General features: G+C 52.8%; 1 protein-coding gene across 1 annotated transcript; it reads right to left on the bottom strand.

Moving 5' to 3' along the window:
- Positions 1-14906: 14906 nt before the first annotated feature.
- On the bottom strand, positions 14907-25534 carry PTGIR (prostaglandin I2 receptor). Its single transcript, XM_077463193.1, has 2 exons — positions 24197-25534; positions 14907-18926 (listed from the first exon to the last, which is right to left on the bottom strand). Exons 1-2 carry the CDS (start codon positions 25031-25033, stop codon positions 18675-18677), a joined length of 1089 nt encoding a protein of 362 aa, XP_077319319.1. The 5' UTR covers positions 25034-25534; the 3' UTR covers positions 14907-18674.
- Between the last annotated feature and the right edge of the window lie 2077 nt (positions 25535-27611).

Genomic DNA, 27611 nt, shown 5'->3' with positions numbered 1-27611 from the left:
TTCCCGGGGGGGGGGGGGGTAGAAGGGTGATATATGGAGAGGGGGGGATTAAACATTGAGGATTGGCGTGGGAGGATAAAGATGGGGTTATACTGCATGGGATGATGGCAGGGGGAATTATACTGGTAAGAGGATAGGGGTGGGGGGGTGGGGGTTATACTGGGGGAGAGGATAGGGGTGGGGGGTTATACCAGGAGAAAGAATGGTGGGTGGGTTATACAGAGAGAATGGGAGGTGGGGGTGTTATACTGGAAGAGAGAATGGGTGGGTGGTTCTATTGGAGAATTAGGGGGGGGTTGAACTGGGAGGGAGAAGTGGGGTGGGGGGTTATACTGGGAGAGAATGGTGGGGGGGGTTATACTGGGAGGGAGCATGGTGTGGTGGGGATATACTGGGAGAGAGGAATGGTGGGGGGGGGGGGGGTTGAACTGGGAGGAAGAATGGTGAGGGGGGTTGTACCGGAAGGGAAAATGGAGAGGGGTGTGTTGAACTTGGAGTGAGAAAAGTTGGGGGGGGGGTTTTATTCTGGAGGGAGATTGGTGAGGGGGGGTTATAGAGACATCCCGGTCCTCCATGGGGAGATATTACTAACTCTGAAAGAGAAAATGGGGGGTTATACTGGGAGAAAGCATGGTGGTGGGGGGGTTATACCGGGAGAGAGAATGGGAGGTGGGGGTGTTAAACTGGAAGAAAGAATGGTGGGGGGGATTATACTGGGAGAGAGAATGGTGGGGGGGGTTATACTGGGAGAGAGAATGGTGGGGGGGGGGTTATACTGGGAGAGAGAATGGTGGGGGGGGGGTTATACTGGGAGAGAGAATGGTGGGGTGGGTTATACTGGGAGAGAGAATGGTGGGGGGGGTTATACTGGGAGAGAGAATGGTGGGGGGGGTTATCCTGGGAGAGAGAATGGTGGGGGGGGGGGGGTTATACTGGGAGAGAGAATGGTGGGGGGGGGGGGTTATACTGGGAGAGAGAATGGGGGGGGGGTTATACTGGGAGAGAGAATGGGGGGGGGGGGTTATACTGGGAGAGAGAATGGTGGGGGGGGGTTATACTGGGAGAGAGAATGGTGGGGGGGGGTTATACTGGGAGAGAGAATGGGGGGGGTTATACCGGGAGAGAGAATGGGGGGGGGGTTATACCGGGAGAGAGAATGGTGGGGGGGGTTATACCGGGAGAGAGAATGGTGCGGGGGGGTTATACTGGAAGAGAATGGGGAGGTTTACTGTGAGAATGATGGGTGGGGGGGATTATACTTGGAGAAAGAGTGGTGGGTGAGTTATACCGGGAGAGAGAATGGGAGGTGGGGGTGTTATATTGGAAGAAAGAATGGTGGGGGGGGGGTTATACTGGGAGGGAGAAGTGTGGGGGGGGGTGTTATACTGGGAGGGAGATTGGTGAGGGCGGTTATACTGGGATAGAGAATGGTTTATACTGGAAGAAGGAATGGGGGTTTTATAATGGAAGGGAGAATGGGGGTGTTGAACTGGGAGGGAGAATGGTGTGGGGAGGAGGAATTATACAGGGAGTTAAAATGGTGGGGGGTTATACCGGAAGGGAGAATGGGGAGGGGGGTGTTGAACTGGGGAGGGAAAATGGGGGGAGGGGTTATACTGGAAGTGAGAATGGTGGGGGGGGGGGGGGTGTTTGGTGAGGGGTGTTATACTGGGAGGGAGAAGTGTGTGTGGGGGGGGGGGTTTGGTGAGGGGGGTTATACTGGGGGGAGAAGTGTGAGGGGGGGGTTATACTGGAGGGAGAAGTGGGGGGGGTGTTTTGGTGAGGGGGGTTATACTGGGAGGGAGAAGTGTGTGGGGGGGGTGTTTGGTGAGGGGGGTTATACTGGGAGGGAGAAGTGTGTGGGGGGGGTTTGGTGAGGGGGGTTATACTGGGGGGGAGAAGTGTGAGGGGGGTTATACTGGGGGGGAGAAGTGGGAGGGGGGTTATAGTGGGAGGGAGAAGTGTGAGGGGGGTTATACTGGGAGGGGGTGTTTGGTGAGGGGGGTTATACTGGGAGGGAGAAGTGTGGGTGGGGGTGTTTGGTGAGGGGGTTATACTGGGAGGGAGAAGTGTGAGGGGGGGTTATACTGGGAGGTAGAAGTGTGAGGGGGGGTTATACTGGGAGGTAGAAGTGTGAGGGGGGTTATACTGGGAGGGAGAAGTGTTGGGGGGAGTGTTTGGTGAGGGGATTATACTGGGAGGGAGAAGTGTGGGGGGGGTGTTTGGTGAGGGGGGTTATACTGGGAGGGAGAAGTGTGGGGGGGGGGTTTGGTGAGGGGGGTTATACTGGGAGGGAGAGTGTGGGGGGGGTGTTTGGTGAGGGGGGTTATAGTGGGAGGGAGAAGTGTGAGGGGGGTTATACTGGGGGGGAGAAGTGTGAGGGGGTTATAGTGGGAGGGAGAAGTGTGAGGGGGGTTATAACTGGGAGGGGGTGTTTGGTGAGGGGGGTTATACTGGGAGGGAGAAGTGTGGGGGGGGGGGGTTTGGTGAGGGGGGTTATACTGGGAGGGAGAAGTTTGGTGAGGGGGGTTATACTGGGAGGGAGAAGTGTGGGGGGGGGGGGGGGGGTTTTGGTGAGGGGGTTATACTGGGTGGGAGAAGTGTGAGGGGGGTTATAGTGGGAGGGAGAAGTGTGAGGGGGGGTTATACTGGGGGGGAGAAGTGTGAGGGGGGGTTATACTGGGGGGAGAAGTGTGAGGGGGGTTATAGTGGGAGGGAGAAGTGTGAGGGGGGTTATACTGGGAGGGGGTGTTTGGTGAGGGGGGTTATACTGGGAGGGAGAAGTGTGGGTGGGGGTGTTTGGTGAGGGGGGTTATACTGGGAGGGAGAAGTGTGAGGGGGGGTTATACTGGGAGGTAGAAGTGTGGAGGGGGGGTTATACTGGGAGGGAGAAAGTGTTGGGGGGGAGTGTTTGGTGAGGGGATTATACTGGGAGGAGAAGTGTGGGGTGGGTGTTTGGTGAGGGGGGTTATACTGGGAGGGAGAAGTGTGGGGGGGGGGGGGGTGGGGGTTGGTGAGGGGGGTATACTGGGAGGGAGAAGTGTGGGGGGGGGGTTTGGTGAGGGGGTTATACTGGGAGGGAGAAGTGTGGGGGGGTTATACTGGGAGGGAGAAGTGTGGGGGGGGGGGGTTTGGTGAGGGGGGTTATACTGGGAGGGAGAAGTTTGGTGAGGGGGGTATACTGGGAGGGAGAAGTGTGGGGGGGGGGGTTTGGTGAGGGGGTTATACTGGGTTGGGAGAAGTGTGAGGGGGTTATACTGGGAGGGAGATTGGTGGGGGGGTTATACTGGGAGGGAGAAGTGTGTGTGGGGGGGGTGTTTGGTGAGGGGGGTTATACTGGGAGGGAGGAGTGTGAGGGGGGTTATACTGGGAGGGAGAAGTGTGGGGGGGGGTATACTGGGAGGGAGAAGTGTGAGGGGGGTTATACTGGGAGGGAGAAGTGTGGGGGGGAGTGTTTGGTGAGGGGGTTATACTGGGGAGGGAGAAGTGTGGGGGGGGGGGTGTTTGGTGAGGGGGATTATACTGGGAGGGAGAAGTGTGAGGGGGGTTATACTGGGAGGGAGAAGTGTGAGGGGGGGTTATACTGGGAGGGAGAAGTGTGAGGGGGGGGGGTTATACTGGGAGGGAGAAGTGTGAGGGGGGGTTATACTGGGAGGGAGAAAGTGTTGGGGGGGGAGTGTTTGTGAGGGGGGTTATACTGGGAGGGAGAAGTGTGGGGGGGGAGTGTTTGGTGAGGGGGGTTATACTGGGAGGGAGAAGTGTGGGTGGGGGTGTTTGGTGAGGGGGGTTATACTGGGAGGGAGAAGTGTGAGGGGGGGTTATACTGGGAGGTAGAAGTGTGAGGGGGGGGTTATACTGGGAGGGAGAAGTGTTGGGGGGGAGTGTTTGGTGAGGGGATTATACTGGGAGGGAGAAGTGTGGGGGGGGGGGGGGGGTGTTTGGTGAGGGGGGTTATACTGGGAGGGAGAAGTGTGGGGGGGGGGGGGTTTGGTGAGGGGGGTTTACTGGGAGGGAGAAGTGTGGGGGGGGGGGGTTGGTGAGGTGGTTATACTGGGTGGGAGAAGTGTGAGGGGGGTTATAGTTGGGAGGGAGAAGTGTGAGGGGGGGTTATACTGGGAGGGAGATTGGTGGGGGGTTATACTGGGAGGGAGAAGTGTGTGTGGGGGGGGGGTGTTTGGTGAGGGGGGTTATAATGGGAGGGAGGAGTGTGAGGGGGGTTATACTGGGAGGGAGAAGTGTGGGGGGGGGGGGTTATACTGGGAGGGAGAAGTGTGGGGGGGGGGGGTTATACTGGGAGGGAGAAGTGTTGGGGGGGAGTGTTTGGTGAGGGGGTTATACTGGGAGGGAGAAGTGTGGGGGGGGTGTTTGGTGAGGGGGATTATACTGGGAGGGAGAAGTGTGTGTGGGGGGGGGGTGTGTTGGTGAGGGGGGTTATACTGGGAGGAGGAGTGTGAGGGGGGTTATACTGGGAGGGAGAAGTGTGGGGGGGGGGGTTATACTGGGAGGGAGAAGTGTGGGGGGGGGGGTTATACTGGGAGGGAGAAGTGTTGGGGGGGAGTGTTTGGTGAGGGGGTTATAATGGGAGGGAGAAGTGTGGGGGGGGTGTTTGGTGAGGGGGATTATACTGGGAGGGAGAAGTGTGAGGGGGGTTATACTGGGAGGGAGAAGTGTGGGGGGGGGGGGTTTGGTGAGGGGGGGTTATACTGGGAGGGAGAAGTGTGGGGGGGGGGTTGGTGAGGGGGTTATACTGGGGGGGGAGAAGTGTTGGGGGGGGAGTGTTTGGTGAGGAGATTATACTGGGAGGGAGAAGTGTGGGGGGGTTTGGTGAGGGGGGTTATACTGGGAGGGAGAAGTGTGGGGGGGGGGGGTTGGTGAGGGGGGTTATACTGGGAGGGAGAAGTGTGGGGGGGGGGGGGTTGGTGAGGGGGGGTTATACTGGGAGGGAGAAGTGTTGGGGGGAGTGTTGGTGAGGAGATTATACTGGGAGGGAGAAGTGTGGGGGGGGGTTTGGTGAGGGGGTTATACTGGGAGGGAGAAGTGTGGGGGGGGGGGGGTTGGTGAGGGGGGTTATACTGGGAGGGAGAAGTGTGGGGGGGGAGGTTTGGTGAGGGGGGTTATACTGGGAGGGAGAAGTGTGGGGGGGGTTGGTGAGGGGGTTATACTGGGAGGGAGAAGTGTGGGGGGGGGGGTTGGGTGAGGGGGTTATACTGGGAGGGAGAAGTGTGGGGGGGGGGGGGGGGGTTTGGTGAGGGGGGTTATACTGGGAGGGAGAAGTGTGGGGGGGGGGGTTTGGTGAGGGGGGTTATACTGGGAGGGAGAAGTGTGGGGGGGGGGGGGGTTTGGTGAGGGGGGTTATACTGGGAGGGAGAAGTGTGGGGGGGGGGGGGGGTTTGGTGAGGGGGGTTATACTGGGAGGGAGAAGTGTGGGGGGGGGTTGGTGAGGGGGTTATACTGGGAGGGAGAAGTGTGGGGGGGGGGTTTGGTGAGGGGGGTTATACTGGGAGGGAGAAGTGTGGGGGGGGTTGGTGAGGGGGTTATACTGGGAGGGAGAAGTGTGGGGGGGGGGTTTGGTGAGGGGGGTTATACTGGGAGGGAGAAGTGTGGGGGGGGGGGGTTTGGTGAGGGGGGTTATACTGGGAGGGAGAAGTGTGGGGGGGGGTTGGTGAGGGGGTTATACTGGGAGGGAGAAGTGTGGGGGGGGGGGGGGGGTTTGGTGAGGGGGGTTATACTGGGAGGGAGAAGTGTGGGGGGGGGGGGGTTTGGTGAGGGGGGGTTATACTGGGAGGGAGAAGTGTGGGGGGGGGGGGGGTTTGGTGAGGGGGGTTATACTGGGAGGGAGAAGTGTGGGGGGGGGGGGGTTTGGTGAGGGGGGTTATACTGGGAGGGAGAAGTGTGGGGGGGGGGGGGGGGTTTGGTGAGGGGGGTTATACTGGGAGGGAGAAGTGTGGGGGGGGTTGGTGAGGGGGTTATACTGGGAGGGAGAAGTGTGGGGGGGGGGTTTGGTGAGGGGGGTTATACTGGGAGGGAGAAGTGTGGGGGGGGTTGGTGAGGGGTTATACTGGGAGGGAGAAGTGTGGGGGGGGGGTTTGGTGAGGGGGGTTATACTGGGAGGGAGAAGTGTGGGGGGGGGGGGGTTTGGTGAGGGGGGTTATACTGGGAGGGAGAAGTGTGGGGGGGGGTTGGTGAGGGGGTTATACTGGGAGGGAGAAGTGTGGGGGGGGGGGGGTTTGGTGAGGGGGGTTATACTGGGAGGGAGAAGTTTGGTGAGGGGGGTTATACTGGGAGGGAGAAGTGTGGGGGGGGGGGGTTTGGTGAGGGGGTTATACTGGGGGGGAGAAGTGGGGGGGGGGGTTTGGTGAGGGGGGTTATACTGGGAGGAGAAGTGTGGGGGGGGGTTGGTGAGGGGGTTATACTGGGAGGGAGAAGTGTGGGGGGGGGGGGTTTGGTGAGGGGGGTTATACTGGGAGGGAGAAGTTTGGTGAGGGGGGTTATACTGGGAGGGAGAAGTGTGGGGGGGGGGGGGGTTTGGTGAGGGGGTTATACTGGGGGGGAGAAGTGTGAGGGGGGGTTATACTGGGAGGGAGAAGTGGGGGGGGTGTTTGGTGAGGGGGTAAACAGTGCAGAGCGCACATTGTACACAACACTTATGTACAATCACATGAAGAATATAGGGGAAATGTGACATTTGGGGGCCCCTCACACAGTGACAAGTACCGGTGTCAGGATGGGGGGGGGGGGGGGGGGGTGGTGACCTCATAGAGCGCGGTAGGAGTCCGGGGTGGGGGATGGTACACAATCTGTGTGGTCGGTTATCAGACGTTGTCTGTCCTCCATAGCGATGTGTGGGGTCCGCTCAGATCAGAGAGATGGTTATCCTGCGATCGATGACATCACCGCCCCTCATATATACAATATATACTCCACACCCCGCCAGTTCTCCAGTATTGACATTCATGCAGTTTAATATCTGAATGAACTTTGAATGTAAAGTAAATATAAAGTTCCCGTCTTTATTTAAAAATAATAAACATTCTATTTTCTGCTCTGTAATTGCTTTGCACAGAGCAGCCCCCCCCCCCCGGTTCTTCCTCTTTTGGGTCCCCTGCTGGCACTCCTACTGTCTTGTGAGTCCCCACATAGCAAGCTATAAGACCTCTCGTGGGCTGGATCCTGAGCTGCACTGTGTGCATCTATAGACACACACTGTGCAGCTCAGCCCCGCCCCCACCCCCTCATCACTGCATTTGATTGACAGCAGCAGGAGCGAATGGCTGCCACTGAGTCCAATGAGGAGAGAGCGCAGCATCGGACTGAAATGGCGGGCTCAGGTATGTAATGGGGGGCTTGGGTATGTATAGAGAAGGGGGACTCAGCTATGCATAGGGGGGCCTGGGTATGTATAAGGAGGGGGGCTTGGGTATGTATGGGGGGCTCGGGTATGCATAGGGGGGCCTTGGTATGTATAAAGAGGGGGGCTTGGGTATGTATAAGGAAGGGGGACTCAGCTATGCATAGGGGGCCTGGGTATGTATAAGGAAGGGGGCTCAGGTATGTATGGGGTGTTCAAGTATGTATAGGGGGACTCAGTATGTATAGGGGGACTCAGTATGTATAAGGGGGCTTGGGTATGTATATGGGAGGGGGCTCAGGTATGTATAGGGGGGCTTGGTTATGTAGAGGGGGGCTCGAGCATGTATAGGGGCTCAGGTGTATATATAGGGGGGCTTGGGTATGTATAAGGGGGCTTGGGTATGTATAGGGGAGTGGGCTCAGGTATGTATAGGGGGGCTCAGGTATGTATAGGGGGGCTTGGTTATGTAGAGGGGGGCTCGAGCATGTATAGGGGGCTTGGTTATGTAGAGGGGGGCTCGAGCATGTATAGGGGGTTCAGGTATGTTTAGGGGGCTTGGTTATGTAGAGGGGGGCTCAGGTATGTTTAGGGGGCTTGGTTATGTAGAGGGGGGCTCGGGGATGTATAGGGGGCTCAGGTATGTGTAAGGGGTTTGGGTATGTGTAGGGGGCTTGGTTATGTAGAGGGGGGCTCAGGTATGTTTAGGGGGCTTGGTTATGTAGAGGGGGGCTCGGGGATGTATAGGGGGCTCAGGTATGTGTAAGGGGGTTTGGGTATGTGTAGGGGGCTTGGTTATGTAGAGGGGGGCTCAGGTATGTTTAGGGGGCTTGGTTATGTAGAGGGGGGCTCGGGGATGTATAGGGGGCTCAGGTATGTGTAGCGGGGCTTGGTTATGTAGAGGGGGCTCGGGTATGTGTAGGGAGGCTTGGTTATGTAGAGGGGGGGCTCGGGTATGTAGAGGGGGGCTTGGGTATGTATAGGGGGCTCAGGTATGTGTAGGGGGGCTTGGTTATGTAGAGGGGGCCTTGGGTATGTATGGGGGGGCTCAGGTATGTGTAGGGAGGCTTGGTTATGTAGAGGGGGGCTCGGGTATGTATAGGGGGCTCGGTTATGTAGAGGGGGGCTTGGGTATGTATGGGGGCTCAGGTATGTGTAGGGGGCTTGGTTATGTAGAGGGGGGCTTGGGTATGTATGGGGGGGCTCAGGTATGTGTAGCGGGGCTTGGTTATGTAGAGGAGGGCTCAGGGTATGTGTAGGGAGGCTTGGTTATGTAGAGGGGGCTCGGGTATGTATAGGGGGGCTCAGGTATGTGTAGAGGGGCTTGGTTATGTAGAGGGGGCTTGGGTATGTATAAGGGGTCTCAGGTATGTAGAGGGGGGCTCGGGTATGTATAAGGGGTCTCAGGGTATGTGTAGGGGGGCTTGGGTATGTATAAGGGGGCTCAGGTATGTGTAGGGGGGCTTGGTTATGTAGGGGGACTTGGTTATGTAGAGGGGGGCTTGGGTATGTATAGGGGGGCTCGGGTATGTATAGGCGGGGCTCAGGTATGTGTAGAGGGGCTTGGTTATGAAGAGGGGGGTTTGGGTATGTATAGGGGGGGCTCGGGTATGTATAGGGGGGCTCATATGTGTAGAGGGCTTGGTTATGTATAGGGGGGCTCACCTTAAATCAGAGAATTTCTGAGATAAGAATTAAATCTTGGACATCTGTTGAGAAGGTCGGTGTGTTGCAGATGCCCCACATTTTTTTTTCTAAGTATGGAGGGTGTACGCAGCATACCCCGCCCTGCCCACCCTGCCCGCCCTGCCCGCCCCTCCTCCTCTGCCACCCTTGCTGGTGATTGACACCTGGACTACAACCCCTGCCATGTAACCCGGAGCTCCAGGATCTGTGTCCCTTCATGCCTTCTATGCATTCCCCTTCTAGGGATTCTTTACCTGAGCCCGATCCTACCCAATAGCGTGCATTGGGAGCAGGAGCTCTCGCTGATGTCTCCCGCATTGGACAGATTGATAGCAGCGGGAGCCGTTGGCTGTCAGTCAAAGTCTGTAACGGCGGGGGTGGAGCTGAGTTGCCCGCTTTGTGTCAATAGACGCAGACAGGGTGGCTCAGGAGCGAGCGCACACAGGTGTCCCCATGGGAAGCGGCTTTCCAGGGGGACAATTTCCAAAGAGGAGGTGCCGGGGGATGGATAGACCCCAGAAAAGGAGGATTGGGGGTTACTCTGTGAAAAATTATTACAGAGCCGGTGAGTATAACATTTTATTTTTGATGCCAAAACCGGAGATGTTTTGTTATTTTAATTAAAAAAGAAAAAACTTAAATGTATTCATTGCGTTAAGGTAAAAAAAACGTTAATGCCTTCCCTCCCCCTATACTTACCCGAGCCCCATCTCCATCCAGCGCTGTGCCTGAGAGCAGCAGCTCTCTCCTTCCTCATTGGCTCAGGGGCTGGTGCTGAGCTGCGGCTCTGTTTGTGAATGGACGCCCAGGGCCCCCCCCCCCATTGTAAGCTGTTTGCTCGGGGGGGGGGGGGGGGGTGCTCAGCAGGAGGGAGGGGCCAGGAGCACAGAAGGGGGACCCCCGAAGAGGAGGATCGGGGGTTCCATTACACAGAGGAGGTAAGTATGACACATTTGATTTTTGTTTTTTTAAATGCCTTTAATATAATTTTAAAGCAACAAAGTAAAATGTACAATTTACAATCAGTGAAATACTTTATAACAAATCATCGTTACATTGTATTTACCGCTTTATTAAAAAGAAAAAAAAAAAAATTTCATTGTGTTGCCTCGTAGCTCCGGTTACGTCCTTCTGCCTTTTTTTTTTTTCTCTTTTTTTTTTTTTTTTAAACACTTCAGTCCCGGTAGGTTTTACCCCCTCTTTCATGACCAGGCCATTTTTTGCCATACGCTTCAACTGACAATTGCGGTCGTGCGACTCGCCGCACCCAAATAGGATTGATTTCCTTTTTTTTCCCCACAAATAGAGATTTCTTTTGGTGGGATTTGATCACATTGGCGGTTTTTATTTTTTACGCTATAAACAAAAAAAGAGCGAAAAATTTTGAGAAAAAATATAAATAGATTTTTTTTACTTTCTGATATTATTATTATTATTATTATTATTATTATTATTATACAGGATTTTTATTGCTATAAAACATTTCCAAAAAAATAATAATTTATTCATCATTTAGGCCAATTTGTATTCTGCTACATATTTTTGGTAAAAAAAAAAAAAGAAGAAAAATTCCAATAAGTATATATTGATTGGTTTGCGCAAAATGTACAGCGTCTACCAAATAGGGGACAGATTTATGGCATTGTTATTATTTCTTTCTTTTATTTTTTTTTATTTTTTTTACTAGTAATGGCGGTGATCAGTGATTTTTATCGGGATTGCGGCGGATGGACATTTTCGATTTAACTTTTTTGGAAACCACTGACATTATTACAGTGATCGATGCGAGAAAAAAAATATGCACTGTCACTGTACTAATGACACTGGCAGGGAAAAGGGTTAACATCAGGGGCGATCATCAAAGGGTTAAACGTGTTCTAACTGTGTGGGGGATGGGCTCACTGGGACAACACACAGGTCTGTCTTCTTGCATAGCAGAAAGAGAAGATCTCGGCGTCAGAGCGGAGACTTTCCTTGTTTACACGGGCCGATCGCCGTTCTGTCACTGGACCGATCGCAGCTCTGCCCCCCTCGATTGGCTCCCCGGCTGGCCAATGGGAGAGCGTGTGCTCCCACAGATCGCTGTTCTGTCACAGGGAACGATCAAAGGTCCACCTCCCTCCCCTGCCCCTCCGCTGATTGGCCCCCCCCCCTGGCCAATCGGAGCACGTGTTCTCCCACGAATCGCCGTTCTGTCACTGCAGGGAATGATCGCAGGTCCACCCCCCCCCACGTGATTGGCTCTCCCACTGGCCAATGGGAGAGCGTGTGCTCCCACAGATCGCTGTTCTGTCGCAGGGAACGATCAAAGGTCCACCCCCCCACTGATTGGCTCCCCCCCTGGCCAATCGGAGCGCGTGTTCTCCCACAAATCGCCGTTCTGTCACTGCAGGGAACGATCGCAGGTCCCCCCCCCCGTGATTGGCTACCCCGCTGGTCAATGGGAGTGCGTTCGCTTCCACATATCGCCATTCTGTCACTTCGGGGAATGATCGCAAGTCCAGATCCCCCCCGCTGGCCAATGGGAGCGCGTTCCCTCCCACTGATCGCCGCGTACGAGCCGACGGTGATTTGTGCAGTATGACTGCGGCGGCTGGTCGGCAAATGATTAAACCAATAAAAATTGAAACTTTTTTTGTTTTGTCATTTATTTTAAGTGACACATTAAAAAAAAAAATTATTAATTAAAAATAAAATCCCCTTTGATCTATAAATAACTCCGCCCTGTTTTGTACCGGAAACCGTCATTTTCGCGTCTTCGTGATTGGAGGATACGATCGGATACGACTTCTATCTGCAGCGATAATGTCGGTCACTCTGCAACCATCTGCGTTATTATCCCCCTCCCCCCCCGTTATCTGATATGTAATAATTGCCCCAGTGAGGGGGAGGGGTAGGGCACACAGGACAGCCTGGTGAAGGATTTCTCTCTTTAATTGGAAACAGGTAAAAAAAAATAAAATAAAAAAAAAACCTTTTCTGGGATATTATGGTCTGTCTTCCGCTTTGCCGTGTCTGATTGGTCCGCAGCAAAATCCCAGTCCCGCTAGAAGTCGCTGACCGCCGCCATCACTAGTAAAAAAATTCCTAAAAATAAATAAATAAATCTATCCCATAATTTTGTAGGCGCTTTATATGTAACTTTCACACAAACCAATCAATATACGCCGATTGGGATTTTTTTTTAAATGTAGAATATATATTGGAATAAATTAACGAAGAAATTCGATTTTTTTTTCTTTTTTTTTTTTTTTATTGGATGTTTTATAGCAGAAAGTAAAGGAAAAAAAAAAGTTATTTTTTTTTCATAATTGTCGCTCCTTTTTTTTGTTTATGGTGAAAAAAAACAAAAAAAAAACACAGGTGATCAAATACCGCCAAAGAAAAAAGACATCGACTTTATTTGTGTACAGCGTCGCACGACGCAGTGCCGTATCGTAAAAAATGGCGCCTTGTCATGAAGGGGTTAAATATAAAGAAAAGTGCAAAAACTTTTTGAAGACCCCTCCTCTATATATATATATATATATATATATATATACACAGGTCTAATGTAGCTGGTACCTCAGACGCTGCAGCGTGGACTGTGATTGGACAGTAGGGGGCAGCGCTGCTCTTTTACAACCTTCCTGTACTTCTGTGTTGTCTGAGAAGCATCGAGGAGCGAATCCAGAGGACGGGCATGTCAGACTGCAAGCATCGGGGGAGGGGGGGGGGGGTCATGTTCCATTAGGTTTCATCGCGCAGTGTAGACGGATTTTATGGCCCATAAAGTGGAACTCCGAGGTAAAGACACTGAAATCCACATCCCTCTCTGACCTGGGCAAGGATTTGCATTTTCTGTCCATCCAGTCCTGAGATTTGCACAGCTCTGCCCGCTGTTACCTTCCCACCTGCCAGACTGTGATTGGACAGGAGAAGCAGCAGCACATGTACAAGCAGGAGAAGCTGCTGATTGGCTCCTAGACAGATTCAGGTACTTATTTTAGCTGCATTTCTCTTTTTCTATAGAGGGATCATTGTGTACATCGGAGTTCTACAGACCATCGATGACCAGAAATCGTCTTCTGAAACCTCTGTACCCCACCTCCTTCCCCCTACTGAACCCCACCCCCCCTTCTGAACCCCTCACCCCCCTACTGAACCCCCTTTCACCCACCTACTGAACCCCTCACCCCCCTACTGAACCCCCCTTCCCCCACCTACTGAACCCCCACCTCCCCTCCCTACTGAACCCACCTCACCCCCTACTGAACCCCTCCTCCCCCTACTGAACCCCACTTCCTTCCCCCTACTGAACCCCACCCCCCCTTCCGAACCTCTCACCCCCCCCTACTGAACCCCACCCCCTCCCCCCTACTGAACCCCACCTACTGAACCCCACCTCCTCCCCCCTACTGAACCCCACCTCACCCCCTACTGAACCCCTCCTCCCCCTACTGAACCCCACCTCATCCCCCCTACTGAACCCCACCTCCTCCCCCCTACTGAACCCCACCTCCTCCCCCCTACTGAACCCCACCTCACCCCCTACTGAACCCCCCATCCTCCCCCCTACTGAACCCCTCCTCACCCCCTACTGAACCCCTCCTCCCCCTACTGAACCCCACTTCCTTCCCCCTACTAAACCCCACCCCCCCCCTTCTGAACCTCTCACCCCCCTACTGAACCCCACCCCCTCCCCCCTACTGAACCCCACCTCCTCCCCCCTACTGAACCCCACCTCACCCCCTACTGAACCCCACCTCCTCCCCCCTACTGAACCCCTCCTCCCCCTACTGAACCCCACCTCATCCCCCCTACTGAACCCCACCTCCTCCCCCCTGCTGAATTCCACCCCCCTACTGAACCCCACCTCACCCCCTACTGAACCCCACTTCCCCCCTACTGAACCCATTTCCTCCCCCCCACTGAACCCCACCTCCTCCCCCCTACTGAACCCCCCACCCCCTCTGAACCACCCAACCCCCTACTGAACCCAACCTCCTCCCCCCTACTGAACCCCACCCCTTCTTAACCCCCCTACTGAACCCCGCTTCCTTCCCCCCTACTGAACCCCACCTACTAAACCACACCCCCCACTGAACCCCACCTCCTCCACCCTCTGTCCACCCTCTGAACCCCCACCCCTTACTGAACCCCACCCCCTCCCCTTACTGAACCCCACCCCCTCCCCTTACTGAACCCCACCTCCCCCCTACTGAACCCCACCTCTCCCCCTACTGAACAACCCCACCCCCCTACTGAACAACCCCACCTCACCCCCCTAATGAACCCCACCCCCCTACCGAACCCTACCTCACCCCCTACTGAACTCCACCTAGAGACACACCTGAGGAGGTACGGTATGCCTCACACCACATGGCCAAGAGGTGGCACTGCTGTTTACTACTACACCTCTGTCCCCAGCCTTCTCATTGACTCTCCTGCCCCCAGTGCCTGCAACACCCCCCCCCCCCAATTACTAACACCACCTGCCCCCGGTGCCTGCAACACCTCTTGTCCCCGGTCCATATAACACCCCTCTCCTTCCCCCAGTCCATACAACACCCCCCTCCCACCCCCAATCCATATAACACCTCCCCCTCCCAATACATATAACACCTCCCACCCCAGTCTATATAACACCTCCCCCTCCCGCCCCAATGCATATAACACCTCCCCCCTCCCGCCCCAATGCATATAACACCTCCCTTTCCCAACCCCAGTGCATATAACACCTCCCCTTTCCGCCCCCCAGTGCCTGAATCCCTCCATCCTCCAGAGCTTGAAACATGTTAGGATTGCAACCCTCTGCAGGGCAGAAGCGCCTGATTGGCTGACAGTCTAGTGCAGAGGATGATGGGAAATAATTAGAGACACAGACAGTGGATCATTTATAACGTCATTTAATGATGTTTGAACGAGTGCAATACTGGAGTGAGGTTCCTACCCCTGCGGAGTGTCTGGGGGGTGGCAGGTGAACTGCCCCCCCGGGGGGTATGAAGAATGGAGGACTGGTGTCCTGAGATGTCTCATATTTCCATGCAGCCTCTAGGATCCCCCGAAATCTAGATCACTTCATATCGATACTTTGTGTCATCACAGACAAGTATGGATCAGCTCCTGGGATCATTTCTTATAATAATCAGATCCATACTTGTCTGTCCTTCATTCTGATTGGCTGCCAACACATAACAATGGGCCAATAACTCGACCTGACCTCTTTTCTCTCTAATGAATTTATCACAAGGTACGGCGTGTGCCGCGGCGTCAGCGCGTTTCTATCTCCTGCGGGTGTCATACGTGACGCAACGTGTCGCCCGTTAATCTGTGTGTGACGGATCACGATTGTGTGAAGAGGATTTCTCAGCGATAAACAGGATGTGGATTCTGGAATGTGAGCCGAAATCTGCACATCGCACACAATGCAGCGCCGGCGTCTGACCGCGATTCCACCCTCCGTTATATCCATTAATATCTAATACCCCCCCCCACCCGGGGTCTTTAACTTACCCATCCCACCAATAAATAAAGATCCCACCTCTTCTTTTTATCTGTCACCCTCTCATAGCCCCTCCCTTTTATATCCATTCTTCTTCCCCTTTATATCTATCATTATCTAAGCCACCCCCACAGTCTGTGCCGCCCCTCCATAGTCCCTCCCCTTTATATCCATCGTTATCTGATACGCCCCCGAGGTCTGTTCCCACCCTCCCATTCTTCTTCCCCTTTATATCTATCATTACCTAATCCACCCCCACAGTCTGTGCCGCCCCTCCATAGTCCCTCCCCTTTATATCCATCATTATCTGATACGCCCCCGAGGTCTGTTCCCACCCTCCCATTCTTCTTCCCCTTTATATCTATCATTATCTAAGCCACCCCCACAGTCTGTGCCGCCCCTCCATAGTCCCTCCCCTTTATATCCATCGTTATCTGATACGCCCCCGAGGTCTGTGCCCACCCTCAGATTCTCCTTCCTCTTTTTATCCATCATAATTGAATCCACCCCAGCAATCTGTGCCTGCCCTCCAACAGCCCCTCCCCTTTCTAGCCATCCTTTTCTGATACGCCCCCGAGGTCTGTTCCCACCCTCCCATACTCCTTCCCCTTTATATCCATCATTATCTAAGACACCCCCACAGTCTGTTCCGGCTGCTCCATGGTCCCTCCCCTTTATATCCATCATGATCTAATACTTCCCCACTGTCCTTCCTCTTAATATCCATCATCTGATATGCCCCCGCAGTATATGGCTTCCATTTCATAATCCCTCCCATTGATTTTTAAAGATACCACCTCTTCATTTTATCCATTGTTGTTTAATATTCCCCTCCAGGTTGTGTTCACCCTCCCATAGTCCCTCCCCCTTATATCCATCATAATCCAATCCACCCCCGCGGTCTGTGCCTGCCCTTCTATAGTCCCTCCCCCTTATATCCATCATTATCAAATCCACCCCCGCGGTCTGTGCCTGCCCTTCCATAGTCCCTCCCCTCTATATCCATCATTATCCAATCCACCACCGCAGTCTGTGCCTGCCCTTCCATAGTCCCTCCCCTCTATATCCATCATTATCCAATCCACCCCCGCAGTCTGTGCCTGCCCTTCCATAGTCCCTCCCCTCTATATCCATCATTATCAAATCCACCCCTGCGGTCTGTGCCTGCCCTTCAATAGTCCCTCCTCTCTATATCCATCATAATCCAATCCACCCCCATGGTCTGTGCCTGCCCTTCAATAGTCCCTCCTCTCTATATCCATCATAATTCAATCCACCCCCGCGGTCTGTGCCTGCCCTTCCATAGTCCCTCTCCTTTATATCCATCATAATCCAATCCACCCCCGCGGTCTGTGCCTGCCCTTCTATAGTCCCTCCCCTCTATATCCATCATTATCCAATCCACCCCCGCAGTCTGTGCCTGCCCTTCCATAGTCCCTCCCCTCTATATCCATCCTTATCCAATCCACCCCCGCGGTCTGTGCCTGCCCTTCCATAGTCCCTCCCCTCTATATCCATCCTTATCCAATCCACCCCCGCGGTCTGTGCCTGCCCTTCCATAGTGCCTCCTTTTTATATCCATCATTATCCAATCCAACCCCGTGGTCTGTGCCTGCCCTTCCATTCTTCTTCCCCTTTATATCCATCATTATCTAAGCCACCCCCACAGTCTGTGCCACCCCTCCATAGTCCCTCCCCTTTATATCCATAATTATCTGATACGCCCCCGAGGTCTGTTCCCACCCTCCCATTCTTCTTCCCCTTTATATCCATCATTATCTAAGCCACCCCCACAGTCTGTTTCGGCCGCTCCATGGTCCCTCCCCTTTATAGCCATCATGATCTAATACTTCCCCACTGTCCTTCCTCTTAATATCCATCATCTGATACGCCCCCGCAGTATATGGCTTCCATTTCATAATCCCTCCCATTGATTTTTAAAGATACCACCTCTCCATTTTATCCATTGTTGTTTAATATTCCCCTCCAGGTTGTGTTCATCCTCCCATAGTCCCTCCCCCTTATATCCATCATTATGCAATCCACCCCCGCGGTCTGTGCCTGCCCTTCTATAGTCCCTCTCCTTTATATCCATCATAATCCAATCCACCCCCGCGGTCTGTGCCTGCCCTTCTATAGTCCCTCCCCTCTATATCCATCATTATCCAATCCACCCCTGCAGTCTGTGCCTGCCCTTCCATAGTCCCTCCCCTCTATATCCTTCATTATCCAATCCACCCCCGCGGTCTGTGTCTGTCCTTCCATAGTCCCTCCCTTCTATATCCATCCTTATCCAATCCACCCCCGTGGTCTGTGCCTGCCCTTCCATAGTCCCTCCCCTCTATATCCTTCATTATCCAATCCACCCCCGCGGTCTGTGTCTGCCCTTCCATAGTCCCTCCTCTCTATATCCATCATTATCCAATCCACCCCCGCGGTCTGTGCCTGCCCTTCTATAGTCCCTCTCCTTTATATCCATCCTTATCCAATCCACCCCTGTGGTCTGTGCCTGCCCTTCCATAGTCCCTCCCCTCTATAGCCATCATTATCTGATACGCCCCCTGCAGTCTTTGGATCCTCCCACCATTTCCTCCCACTAAGCAGGTGGGACCCGCCATAACCTGTGTGCTCACTTTGTGTGCTGTCAGCAGATTTCTGTGCGCTTTCAATCATCTGTATTCTTTTTTCTCCTTTTGGTCGCTATGGGGCAGGGAAAACTTTTTGTGGTGTAGGGGATTGGCTGATGTGGACCTGCAGGGGTGGAGCCAGATTCAATAAATAATGTGCTTTCTAAAGCTAAAGGGTACCGGTCATGCTACGCATGTGTTCTGTGATCGCCTGGGACATCTGTGTTACCCATAGCAACCAGATCCTCCAGCCACATCAGAATGAAGGAAGCGGATTGGCTGCCATGGGGATCACAGACGCTCTGGGATGTGGCGTCCTCCATGTTGTGTCATAAATAAAGTTTTGTGAATATTTTGTCCCAGAATCGGTGTTAGAATGGCGCCAGGCCGCGGCTCGCTCATATGACGGGGACTTTCCCCTATGGAGGGGGGTCACCTGGTCTCGGGGGGGGGGCGCCTCTCCGCCCGCCTGGCACTTCTCTGTCCTCATCACCTGCAGATCTGCGTCAGTTGAGTGCGCTCCGGCCTCTCAGGGTCCGCTGATGGAAGTCATGGGGCTGACGGTGGCGGTGTCCAGGGAACTCACCGCTGGCACCGCTTTGCTGGTCCGGCCCCAGGATGTGCAGAGCAGAGAGTGGAGCTTCTTGAAGACGGAGCCGCGGAAGATGATGAATATCCAGGGGTCCAGGATGGGGTTCAGGGCGCTGAATCGGAAGGCCAGGAGGTCGCCGGATTCATTGTGAGGCTCATTCTGGTACAGGGCCCCCAGGAACGCCCGGAGCTGTCAGAGAGAGGAAAAGGTCAGTAAGATCAGTGGGGGGGGGGGGGGGGTGCTGTGTTCTGCAGGGGAGGGGTAATACTCAGGTGGGGGTGCTGTGTTCTGCAGGGGAGGGGTAATACTCAGGTGGGGGTGCTGTGTTCTGGAGGTGTAAAAATCAGATGGGGTCTTGTGTTCTGCAGGGGAGGGGTAATACTCAGGTGGGGGTGCTATATTCTGCAGGGGAGGGGTAAAACTCAGATAGGGGACTTGTGTTCTGCACAAGAGGGGTAATACTCAGGTGGGGGTGCTATATTCTGCAGGGGAGGGGTAATACTCAGGTGGGGGTGCTATATTCTGCAGGGGAGGGGTAAAACTCAGATAGGGGACTTGTGTTCTGCAGGAGAGGGGTAATACTCAGGTGGGGGTGCTGTGTTCTGCAGGGGAGGGGTAATACTTAGGTGGGGGTGCTATATTCTGCAGGCAAGGGGTAATACTCAGGTGGGGGTGCTATACTCTGCAGGAGAGGGGTAATACTCAGGTGGGGGTGCCATATTCTGCAGGAGAGGGTTAATACTCCGGTGGGGGTGCTATACTCTACAGGAAAGGGGTAATACTCAGGTGGGGGTGCAATATTCTGCAGGGTAGTAAAACGTTCTTCAGTCGGGGGATGTGAGGGGGGGGGGGGGTGGATCTCGGAAGCCTCTGGTGATTTGCAGATGGTTATCGGGTTTCTGTCTGTCCCAGTTTATGAGGTGATGGATGACGTGATGGGGGCCCCGCTCACACACACAGCAGAAGGGGGGCCCCGCTCACACACACAGCAGAAGGGGGCCCCGCTCACACACACAGCAGAAGGGGGGCCCCGCTCACACACACAGCAGAAGGGGGGCCCCGCTCACACACACAGCAGAAGGGGGGCCCCACTCACACAGAGGATGACTTTCCTCATCACACAACCTTCCATTATACAATCAGAGCTCTATATGTATCAATGTGTGACCAGAGGACTCACCTCCCCCATACTAGGTGTAGTTATAGGTAAGTAGGACCAGTCAGAGGTAAGTAGAGGCTGCTATAGGTAGGTAGGTGTAGTTATAGGTAGGTAGGGTCAGTCATGGGTAGATAGGTGTAGTTATAGGTAGGTAGGGTCAGTCATAGGTAGGTAGGTGTAGTTATAGGTAGGTATGGTCAGTCATAGGTAGGTACTTAGTTTAGGTAGGTATGGTCAGTCATAGGTAGGTAGGTGTAGTTATAGGTAGGTAGGGTCAGTCATAGGTAGGTAGGGGTAGTTATAGGTAGGTATGGTCAGTCATAGGTAGGTACTTAGTTATAGGTAGGTAGGGTCAGTCATAGGTAGGTAGGGGTAGTTATAGGATATTGTTTCCTGAGGCTCACAGAGATACAATGGAGGAGTGAGCGTTGTCACCCCGGGGCAGGAAGTGTCAGACACACACATGAGAATAGACCTGAAGACTAATGCAGCCGCCTATGTAAGGACGGGGGGGGGGAGGGTGATCTCAGGTCTGACAGGTTGATGACAATGCAGAGATTTTCCAGCACGCTGGCTGATGTCTTTCTTTGTGTGCGATTCTCTTATTAACCCCTCATTGGTGGATGATGGCGGCCCCTCTAGTGCCATATAAAGCGGGGACACGGTGGGGACACGCTCCGGGCATTTCCTGTACAGACAGCGATAATTGTCCGCCATCACAGTGACTGGCGCTCAGGAATGTGGAATTTTATAATGACTCCTCGGCTGGCGCACGTCGGCTCCATAACTCATCATATATGGGATGTGAGTGGAGGAGTCCTCCAACCGGCACCACCTAATACTGGTCTGACCCAGAACCATACCGGGGGAGGGCATCGTGGCCTCTCTGTGTCCTAACAGCTCTGGGCTCCCCTATCAGTGCCGGGCTCTCCAACCACAGTGCCGGGCTCTTCTATCACAGTGCCGGGCTCTCCTATCACAGTGCCGGGCTCTCCTATCACAGTGCCGGGCTCTCCTATCAGTGCCGGGCTCCCCTATCACAGTGCCGGGCTCTCCTATCAGTGCCGGGCTCTCCTATCACAGTGCCGGGCTCTCCTATCAGTGCTGGGCTCTCCTATCACAATGCCGGGCTCTCCAATCACAGTGCCGGGCTCTCCAATCACAGTGTCTGGCTTTCCTATCACAGTGCCGGGCTCTCCTATTACAGTGCCAGGCTCTCCTATTACAGTGCCAGGCTCTCCTATCACAGTGCCGGGCTCTCCTATCACAGTGCCGGGCTCTCCTATCACAGTGCCGGCTCTCCAATCACAGTGCCGGGCTCTCCTATCACAGTGTTGGGCTTTCCTATCACAGTGCCGGGCTCTCCAATCACAGTGTCTGGCTTTCCTATCACAGTGCCGGGCTCTCCTATCAGTGCCGGGCTCTCCTATTACAGTGCCGGGCTCTCCTATTACAGTGCCGGGCTCTCCAATCACAGTGTCGGGCTTTCCTATCACAGTGCCGGGCTCTCCTATCACAGTGCCGGGCTCTCCTATCACAGTGCCGGGCTCTCCTATTAAAGTTCCGGGCTTTCCTATCACAGTGCTGGGCTTTCCTATCACAGTGCCGGGCTCTCCTATCACAGTGTCGGGCTCTCCTATCACAGTGCCGGGCTTTCCTATCAGTGCCGGGCTCCCCTATCAGTGCCGGGCTCTCCTATCAGTGCCGGGCTCTCCTATCACAGTGCCGGGCTTTCCTATCACAGTGCCGGGCTTTCCTATCAGTGCCGGGCTCCCCTATCAGTGCCGGGCTCTCCTATCAGTGCCGGGCTCTCCTATCACAGTGCCGGGCTTTCCTATCACAGTGCCGGGCTCTCCTATCACAGTGCTGGGCTTTCTCCTTACAGTGCTGGGCTCTCCTATCAGTGCCGGGCTTTCCTATCACAGTGCCGGGCTTTCCTATCACAGTGCCGGGCTCCCCTATCAGTGCCGGGCTCTCCTATCACAGTGCCGGGCTCTCCTATCACAGTGCCGGGCTCTCCAATCACAGTGCCGGGCTCTCCTATCACAGTGCCGGGCTCTCCTATCACAGTGGCGGGCTCTCCTATCACAGTGCCGGGCTCTCCTATCACAGTGCCGGGCTTTCCTATCACAGTGCCGGGCTCTCCTATCACAGTGCCGGGCTTTCCTATCACAGTGCCGGGCTCTCCAATCACAGTGCCGGGCTCTCCTATCACAGTGCCGGGCTCTCCTATCACAGTGCCGGGCTCTCCTATCACAGTACCGGGCTTTCCTATCACAGTGCCGGGCTCTCCTATCACAGTGCCGGGCTTTCCTATCACAGTGCCGGGCTCTCCTATCACAGTGCTGGGCTTTCCTATTACAGTGCCGGGCTCCCCTATCACCGGTGCCGGGCTCTCCTATCACAGTGTTGGGCTCTCCTATCAGTGCCGGGCTCCCCTATCACAGTGCCGGGCTCTCCTATCACAGTGCCGGGCTCTCCTATCAGTGCCGGGCTCCCTATCAGTGCCGGGCTCTCCTATCAGTGCCGGGCTCTCCTATCACAGTGCCGGGCTTTTCATATCACAGTGCCGGGCTCTCCTATCACAGTTCCGGGCTTTCTCCTTACAGTGCTGGGCTCTCCTATCAGTGCCGGGCTCTCCTATCACAGTGCCGGGCTCTCCTATCACAGTGCCGGGCTTTCCTATCACAGTGCCGGGCTTTCCTATCACAGTGCTGGGCTCCCCTATCAGTGCCGGGCTCTCCTATCACAGTGCCGGGCTTTCCGATCACAGTGCCGGGCTCTCCTATCAGTGCCGGGCTCTACTATCACAGTGCCGGGCTTTCTCCTTACAGTGCCGGGCTCTCCTATCACAGTGCTGGGCTCTCCTATCACAGTGCCGGGCTTTCTCCTTACAGTGCTGGGCTCTCCTATCACAGTGCTGGGCTCTCCTATCACAGTGCTGGGCTCTCCTATCACAGTGCTGGGCTCTCCTATCACAGTGCTGGGCTCTACTATCACAGTGCTGGGCTCTACTATCACAGTGCCGGGCTTTCTCCTTACAGTGCCGGGCTCTCCTATCACAGTGCCGGGCTCTCCTATCACAGTGCCGGGCTCTCCTATCACAGTGCTGGGCTCTCCTATCACAGTGCCGGGCTTTCTCCTTACAGTGCCGGGCTCTCCTATCACAGTGCCGGGCTCTCCTATCACAGTGCCGGGCTCTCCTATCACAGTGCCGGGCTCTCCTATCACAGTGCTGGGCTCTCCTATCACAGTGCCGGGCTTTCTCCTTACAGTGCCGGGCTCTCCTATCACAGTGCTGGGCTTTCCTATCACAGTGCTGGGCTTTCCTATCACAGTGCCGGGCTCTCCTATCACAGTGCCGGGCTCTCCTATCACAGTGCCGGGCTCCCCTATCACAGTACCGGGCTCTCCTATCACAGTGCCGGGCTTTCCTATCACAGTGCCGGGCTCTCCTATCACAGTGCCGGGCTTTCCTATCAGTGCCGGGCTCTCCTATCACAGTGCCGGGCTCTCCTATCACAGTGCCGGGCTTTCCTATCAGTGCCGGGCTCTCCTATCACAGTGCCGGGCTCTCCTATCACAGTGCCGGGCTTTCCTATCAGTGCCGGGCTCTCCTATCACAGTGCCGGGCTCTCCTATCATAGTGCCGGGCTCTCCAATCACAGTGCCGGGCTTTCCTATCACAGTGCCGGGCTTTCCTATCACAGTGCCGGGCTCTCCTATCACAGTGCCGGGCTCTCCTATCACAGTGCCGGGCTCTCCTATCAGTGCCGGGCTCTCCTATCACAGTGCCGGGCTCTCCTATCAGTGCCGGGCTCTCCTATCACAGTGCCGGGCTCTCCTATCACAGTGCCGGGCTTTCCTATCAGTGCCGGGCTCTCCTATCACAGTGCCGGGCTCTCCTATCACAGTGCCGGGCTCTCCTATCATAGTGCCGGGCTCTCCAATCACAGTGCCTCCACTGACAGTGCTGTTTTTCCCCTCTCAGTGCTGCTCTCTCTCCTCTCAGTGAAAGGTCGCGATGCCCTGCCCCCGCACTCTGCAGACACTTGCAGTGACCTCTGACACACAGCGGCGACCTCTTTAGCACATGTTGGTTTTCACACAATCAGCATTTGTACACGTTGTCCTCACACACCACACAACCTCCCACCTGGGGGCCCTCAGGAAATGTCACCCCCTCCCCCCCCCCCCCCCGGGGCCAGAGCCCGAGAGCTCCGAGTGATGACAAGGCGGTGACCCCTACTCCCTACAAATACCCCCCAACCCCCCCCCCCCCCCCCCCGCTTGCACTTACCGTCATGGGCACGGAGCACACCATGAAGATGGTGGTCATCAGCACCAGCAGGATGAGATGCTCCAGCTCCTCTTCTCCGGCCCCGAGGAACCAGCCCCGAGCTCCAGCCCTGCGCAGTGACCCTCTCCGCGCCCTCTGACCTTTCCTCATGCGGCACAAGCTGGCGGTCACGGAGGCATTGCACACCAGGATGGCAAGGATCAGCAGTCCGGTCAGGGTGGCGTAGATCAGCGAGAAGGCCAGCGCTCCCTCGTTCCCGGCAGTGGACGCCACCGCCATCCTGATGAAGCACCAGGTCCCGGGACAGTACTGCTTGTGTTCACCCACGCCGACCAGCGGCAGGGCGCAGAGCACGGCCGTTACAAGGTAGGAGGTTGGCAGCGCGGTCCTGGCCAGGCGGCGCCCCCAGCTGTGCTGAGTGTAGACGTACGGGTGGCTGATGGCCAGGCACCGCTCGAAGGCCATGAAGAACAGGATCATCATGGAGGCCAGGTTGAAGAAGGTCATGGCGAAGGCGAAGAACTGGCACAGCGGCCGGGAGCCCAGCGCCAGGAGCGACGCCTGCTGGGCGTAGGACACGAAGACCACCGGGCTCAGGACGCAGGTGCCCAGCAGGTCGGTGACGGCCAGCCCGGTGACCAGGATGCAGAACGGGGACGCCCGGGCTCTCCTCTCTCGTCGGTGGACCCCTAAGATGCCCAGGGCCAGCAGGTTTCCCAGGACGCCCATGGCGAACATCAGGGTGCTGGTGGCCGGGTTACCGTCCACGTGGACCCGCGTGGAATTCTCGCAGTAGTGCTGCATGCCGGCGGGCAAAGGTGGCAGCGGGGTCACCATTGGATAAACGAGGAACCCACCAGATGGAAAAAAAAACTCTGCTGCCGCGGCAAGTCCTCGCCCGTCTCTGCACCTGCTTCCTGCTCCGTCCTCCACCCCGAGAAGCTCTCCCGGGTCTTCTGACTCAGGACTTTCTCTTCCTCTTCTGCCCGCTGTGATGCATGGCTCCCGCCCGGCGTGGGATCTGCTGAGAAGTTTGCGCGTGTCGCCTCCGCTCCGTCCCTCTCCGTCTGCCTTACACTTGACTCTCCTGCGCTGTGAACTGTCAGTGATCAGACCTAGGAGAGAGCGAGCGGAGGAGGGGGGGGGGGGGGCGACTCTGCAGCTGAGACAGACACGGCTAGAGACTGGCGGTGGGGGTAGATTGGCGCACTCTGCCGCCTTGTGTCCGCACCGGCACTTCCCGAATGTGGCCAGTTGGCAGAGGAAGGACGCCCCGGCGTGCTGGGAACGCCGCCAAACTTTCACTAAACAATGTCGCAAAAAAAAAAAAAAACCCTCTAACAACAGGAAATTTTTTTACGTGACGGTTCTGTGACAGCCGCGCAATCGGCCCGGGACGGTCGTATTAGGCGAGCGAGCGGGTCGGCGAGACGTGACGTGGGGGTGGGTGGGTGGGGGGGGGGGGGGCAGCGCCGGGTTATGGGAGTCGGGTTATGACGGTTTATGAAGGAATGAGATGACATCCCAGGATGAAGTGTCTCTGGCACGCCGCGCCGATCCCGGGGAGGTGACGTGTACGCCGAGCGAGAGACGAGGACCAGAGACCGCCAGACGCGCTCATCTATCAGCCGTGTGTGTATATATGTGCGCACACTTTGTATATATGTCTAGTCCCAGCGCTCCATGCCAGCCGGCCGGCGACAATGACCGAGAAAGGGGGGGGAGGGGGGTCTGCTGTCCGCCGTCTGCGCTGCCGGGACCGATAAACTATCAATAGCGCACAGCGAGAAATCGTTTCAAAGAAATTGGGTGCAAAACTGCGGCGTAAAAAGTTACAAATTGTGACAAAGTATCTTATTATTATTATTATTATTATAATACAGGATTTATATTTTATTCATATTATTAAACAGGATTTATATATTATTATTATTGACAGTATTATTATTATTATTATACAAGATTTATATATTATTATCATAGGTGATTTATATTTTATTATTATTGTTATTATTATACACGATTTAAAAATTATCATTATTGTTATACATGATTTATATATTATTATTAAACAGGATCTATATAGTAATATTTGTATTATTATTATTAATAGTATTATTATTATAATACAATATTTATATATTATTATCATACATGATTTATATGTTATTTATTATTATTGTTTATTATTATACACAATTTAAATATTATTATTATTATTATTATTATTATTATTATTATTATACAAGATTTATATATTATTATCATACGATTTATATTATATTATTATTGTTATTATTATACACTATTTAAAAATGATTATTATTATTATTCATGATTTATATATTATTAATAAACAGGATCTATATAGTAATATTTGTATTATTAATAATAATAGTATTATTATTATACAAGATTTATATATTATTATTATTACTATTATACAGGATTTACATTATTAATATTACATTTATTATTATAATACACAATTTAGATTTTGTTCATATTATTGAATATGATTTATATATTATTATTATTTTTATTACACACAATTAATATTATTATTATACAAGATTATATATTATTATCATACATGATTTATATTTTATTTATTATTATTGTTATTATTATACACAATTTAAATATTATTATTATTATTATTATACATGATTTATATATTATTTTTATTTTTATTACACACAATTAATATTATTATTATTATTATTGATAGTATTATTATTATTATACAAGATTTATATATTATTATCAAAGGTGTTTAATATTTTATTATTATTGTTATTATTATACACGATTTAAAAATTATCATTATTATTATACATGATTTATATATTATTATTAAACAGAATCTATATAGTAATATTTGTATTATTATTATTATTATTATTATTATTATTATTATTATTATTATTATTATTATTATTAATAGTATTATTATTATTATACAATATTTATATATTATTATAATACATGATTTATATTTTATTTACTATTATTTTTTATTATTATACACAATTTAAATATTATTATTATTATTATTATTATTATTATTATTATTATCATACATGATTTATATTATTATTATTATTATACGTGATTTATATATTATTAATAAACAGGATCTATATTGTAATATTTATATTGTTATTAATAATAATAGTATTATTATTATACAAGATTTATATATTATTATCATACATGATTTATATATTTTTATTATTATTATTATTATTATTATTATTATTATTATTATTATTATTATTACTATACAGGATTTACATTATTAATATTACATTTATTATTATAATACACAATTTATATTTTGTTAATATTATTGAATAGGATTTATATATTATTATTATATTTATTACACACAATTAATATTATTATTATACAA

Source organism: Lithobates pipiens, unplaced genomic scaffold (assembly GCF_037356315.1).
Source record: "Lithobates pipiens isolate NorthernLeopardFrog02 unplaced genomic scaffold, aLitPip1_a1.2 Scaffold_3, whole genome shotgun sequence".
Lineage (NCBI taxonomy): Eukaryota > Metazoa > Chordata > Amphibia > Anura > Ranidae > Lithobates > Lithobates pipiens.
The sequence above is the reverse complement of the archived record's forward strand: the minus strand, read 5'-3'. Positions and strand labels throughout refer to the sequence as shown.

Excerpts from the sequence above, each read along its gene's own strand:
- PTGIR (XM_077463193.1), bottom strand. The coding sequence starts at position 25,033 with ATGGTGACCCCGCTGCCACCTTTGCCCGCCGGCATGCAGCACTACTGC. Across the intron at positions 18,927-24,196 it reads TGTGCTCCGTGCCCATGACG|CTCCGGGCGTTCCTGGGGGC; the intron begins GTAAGTGCAAGC and ends TCTCTCTGACAG.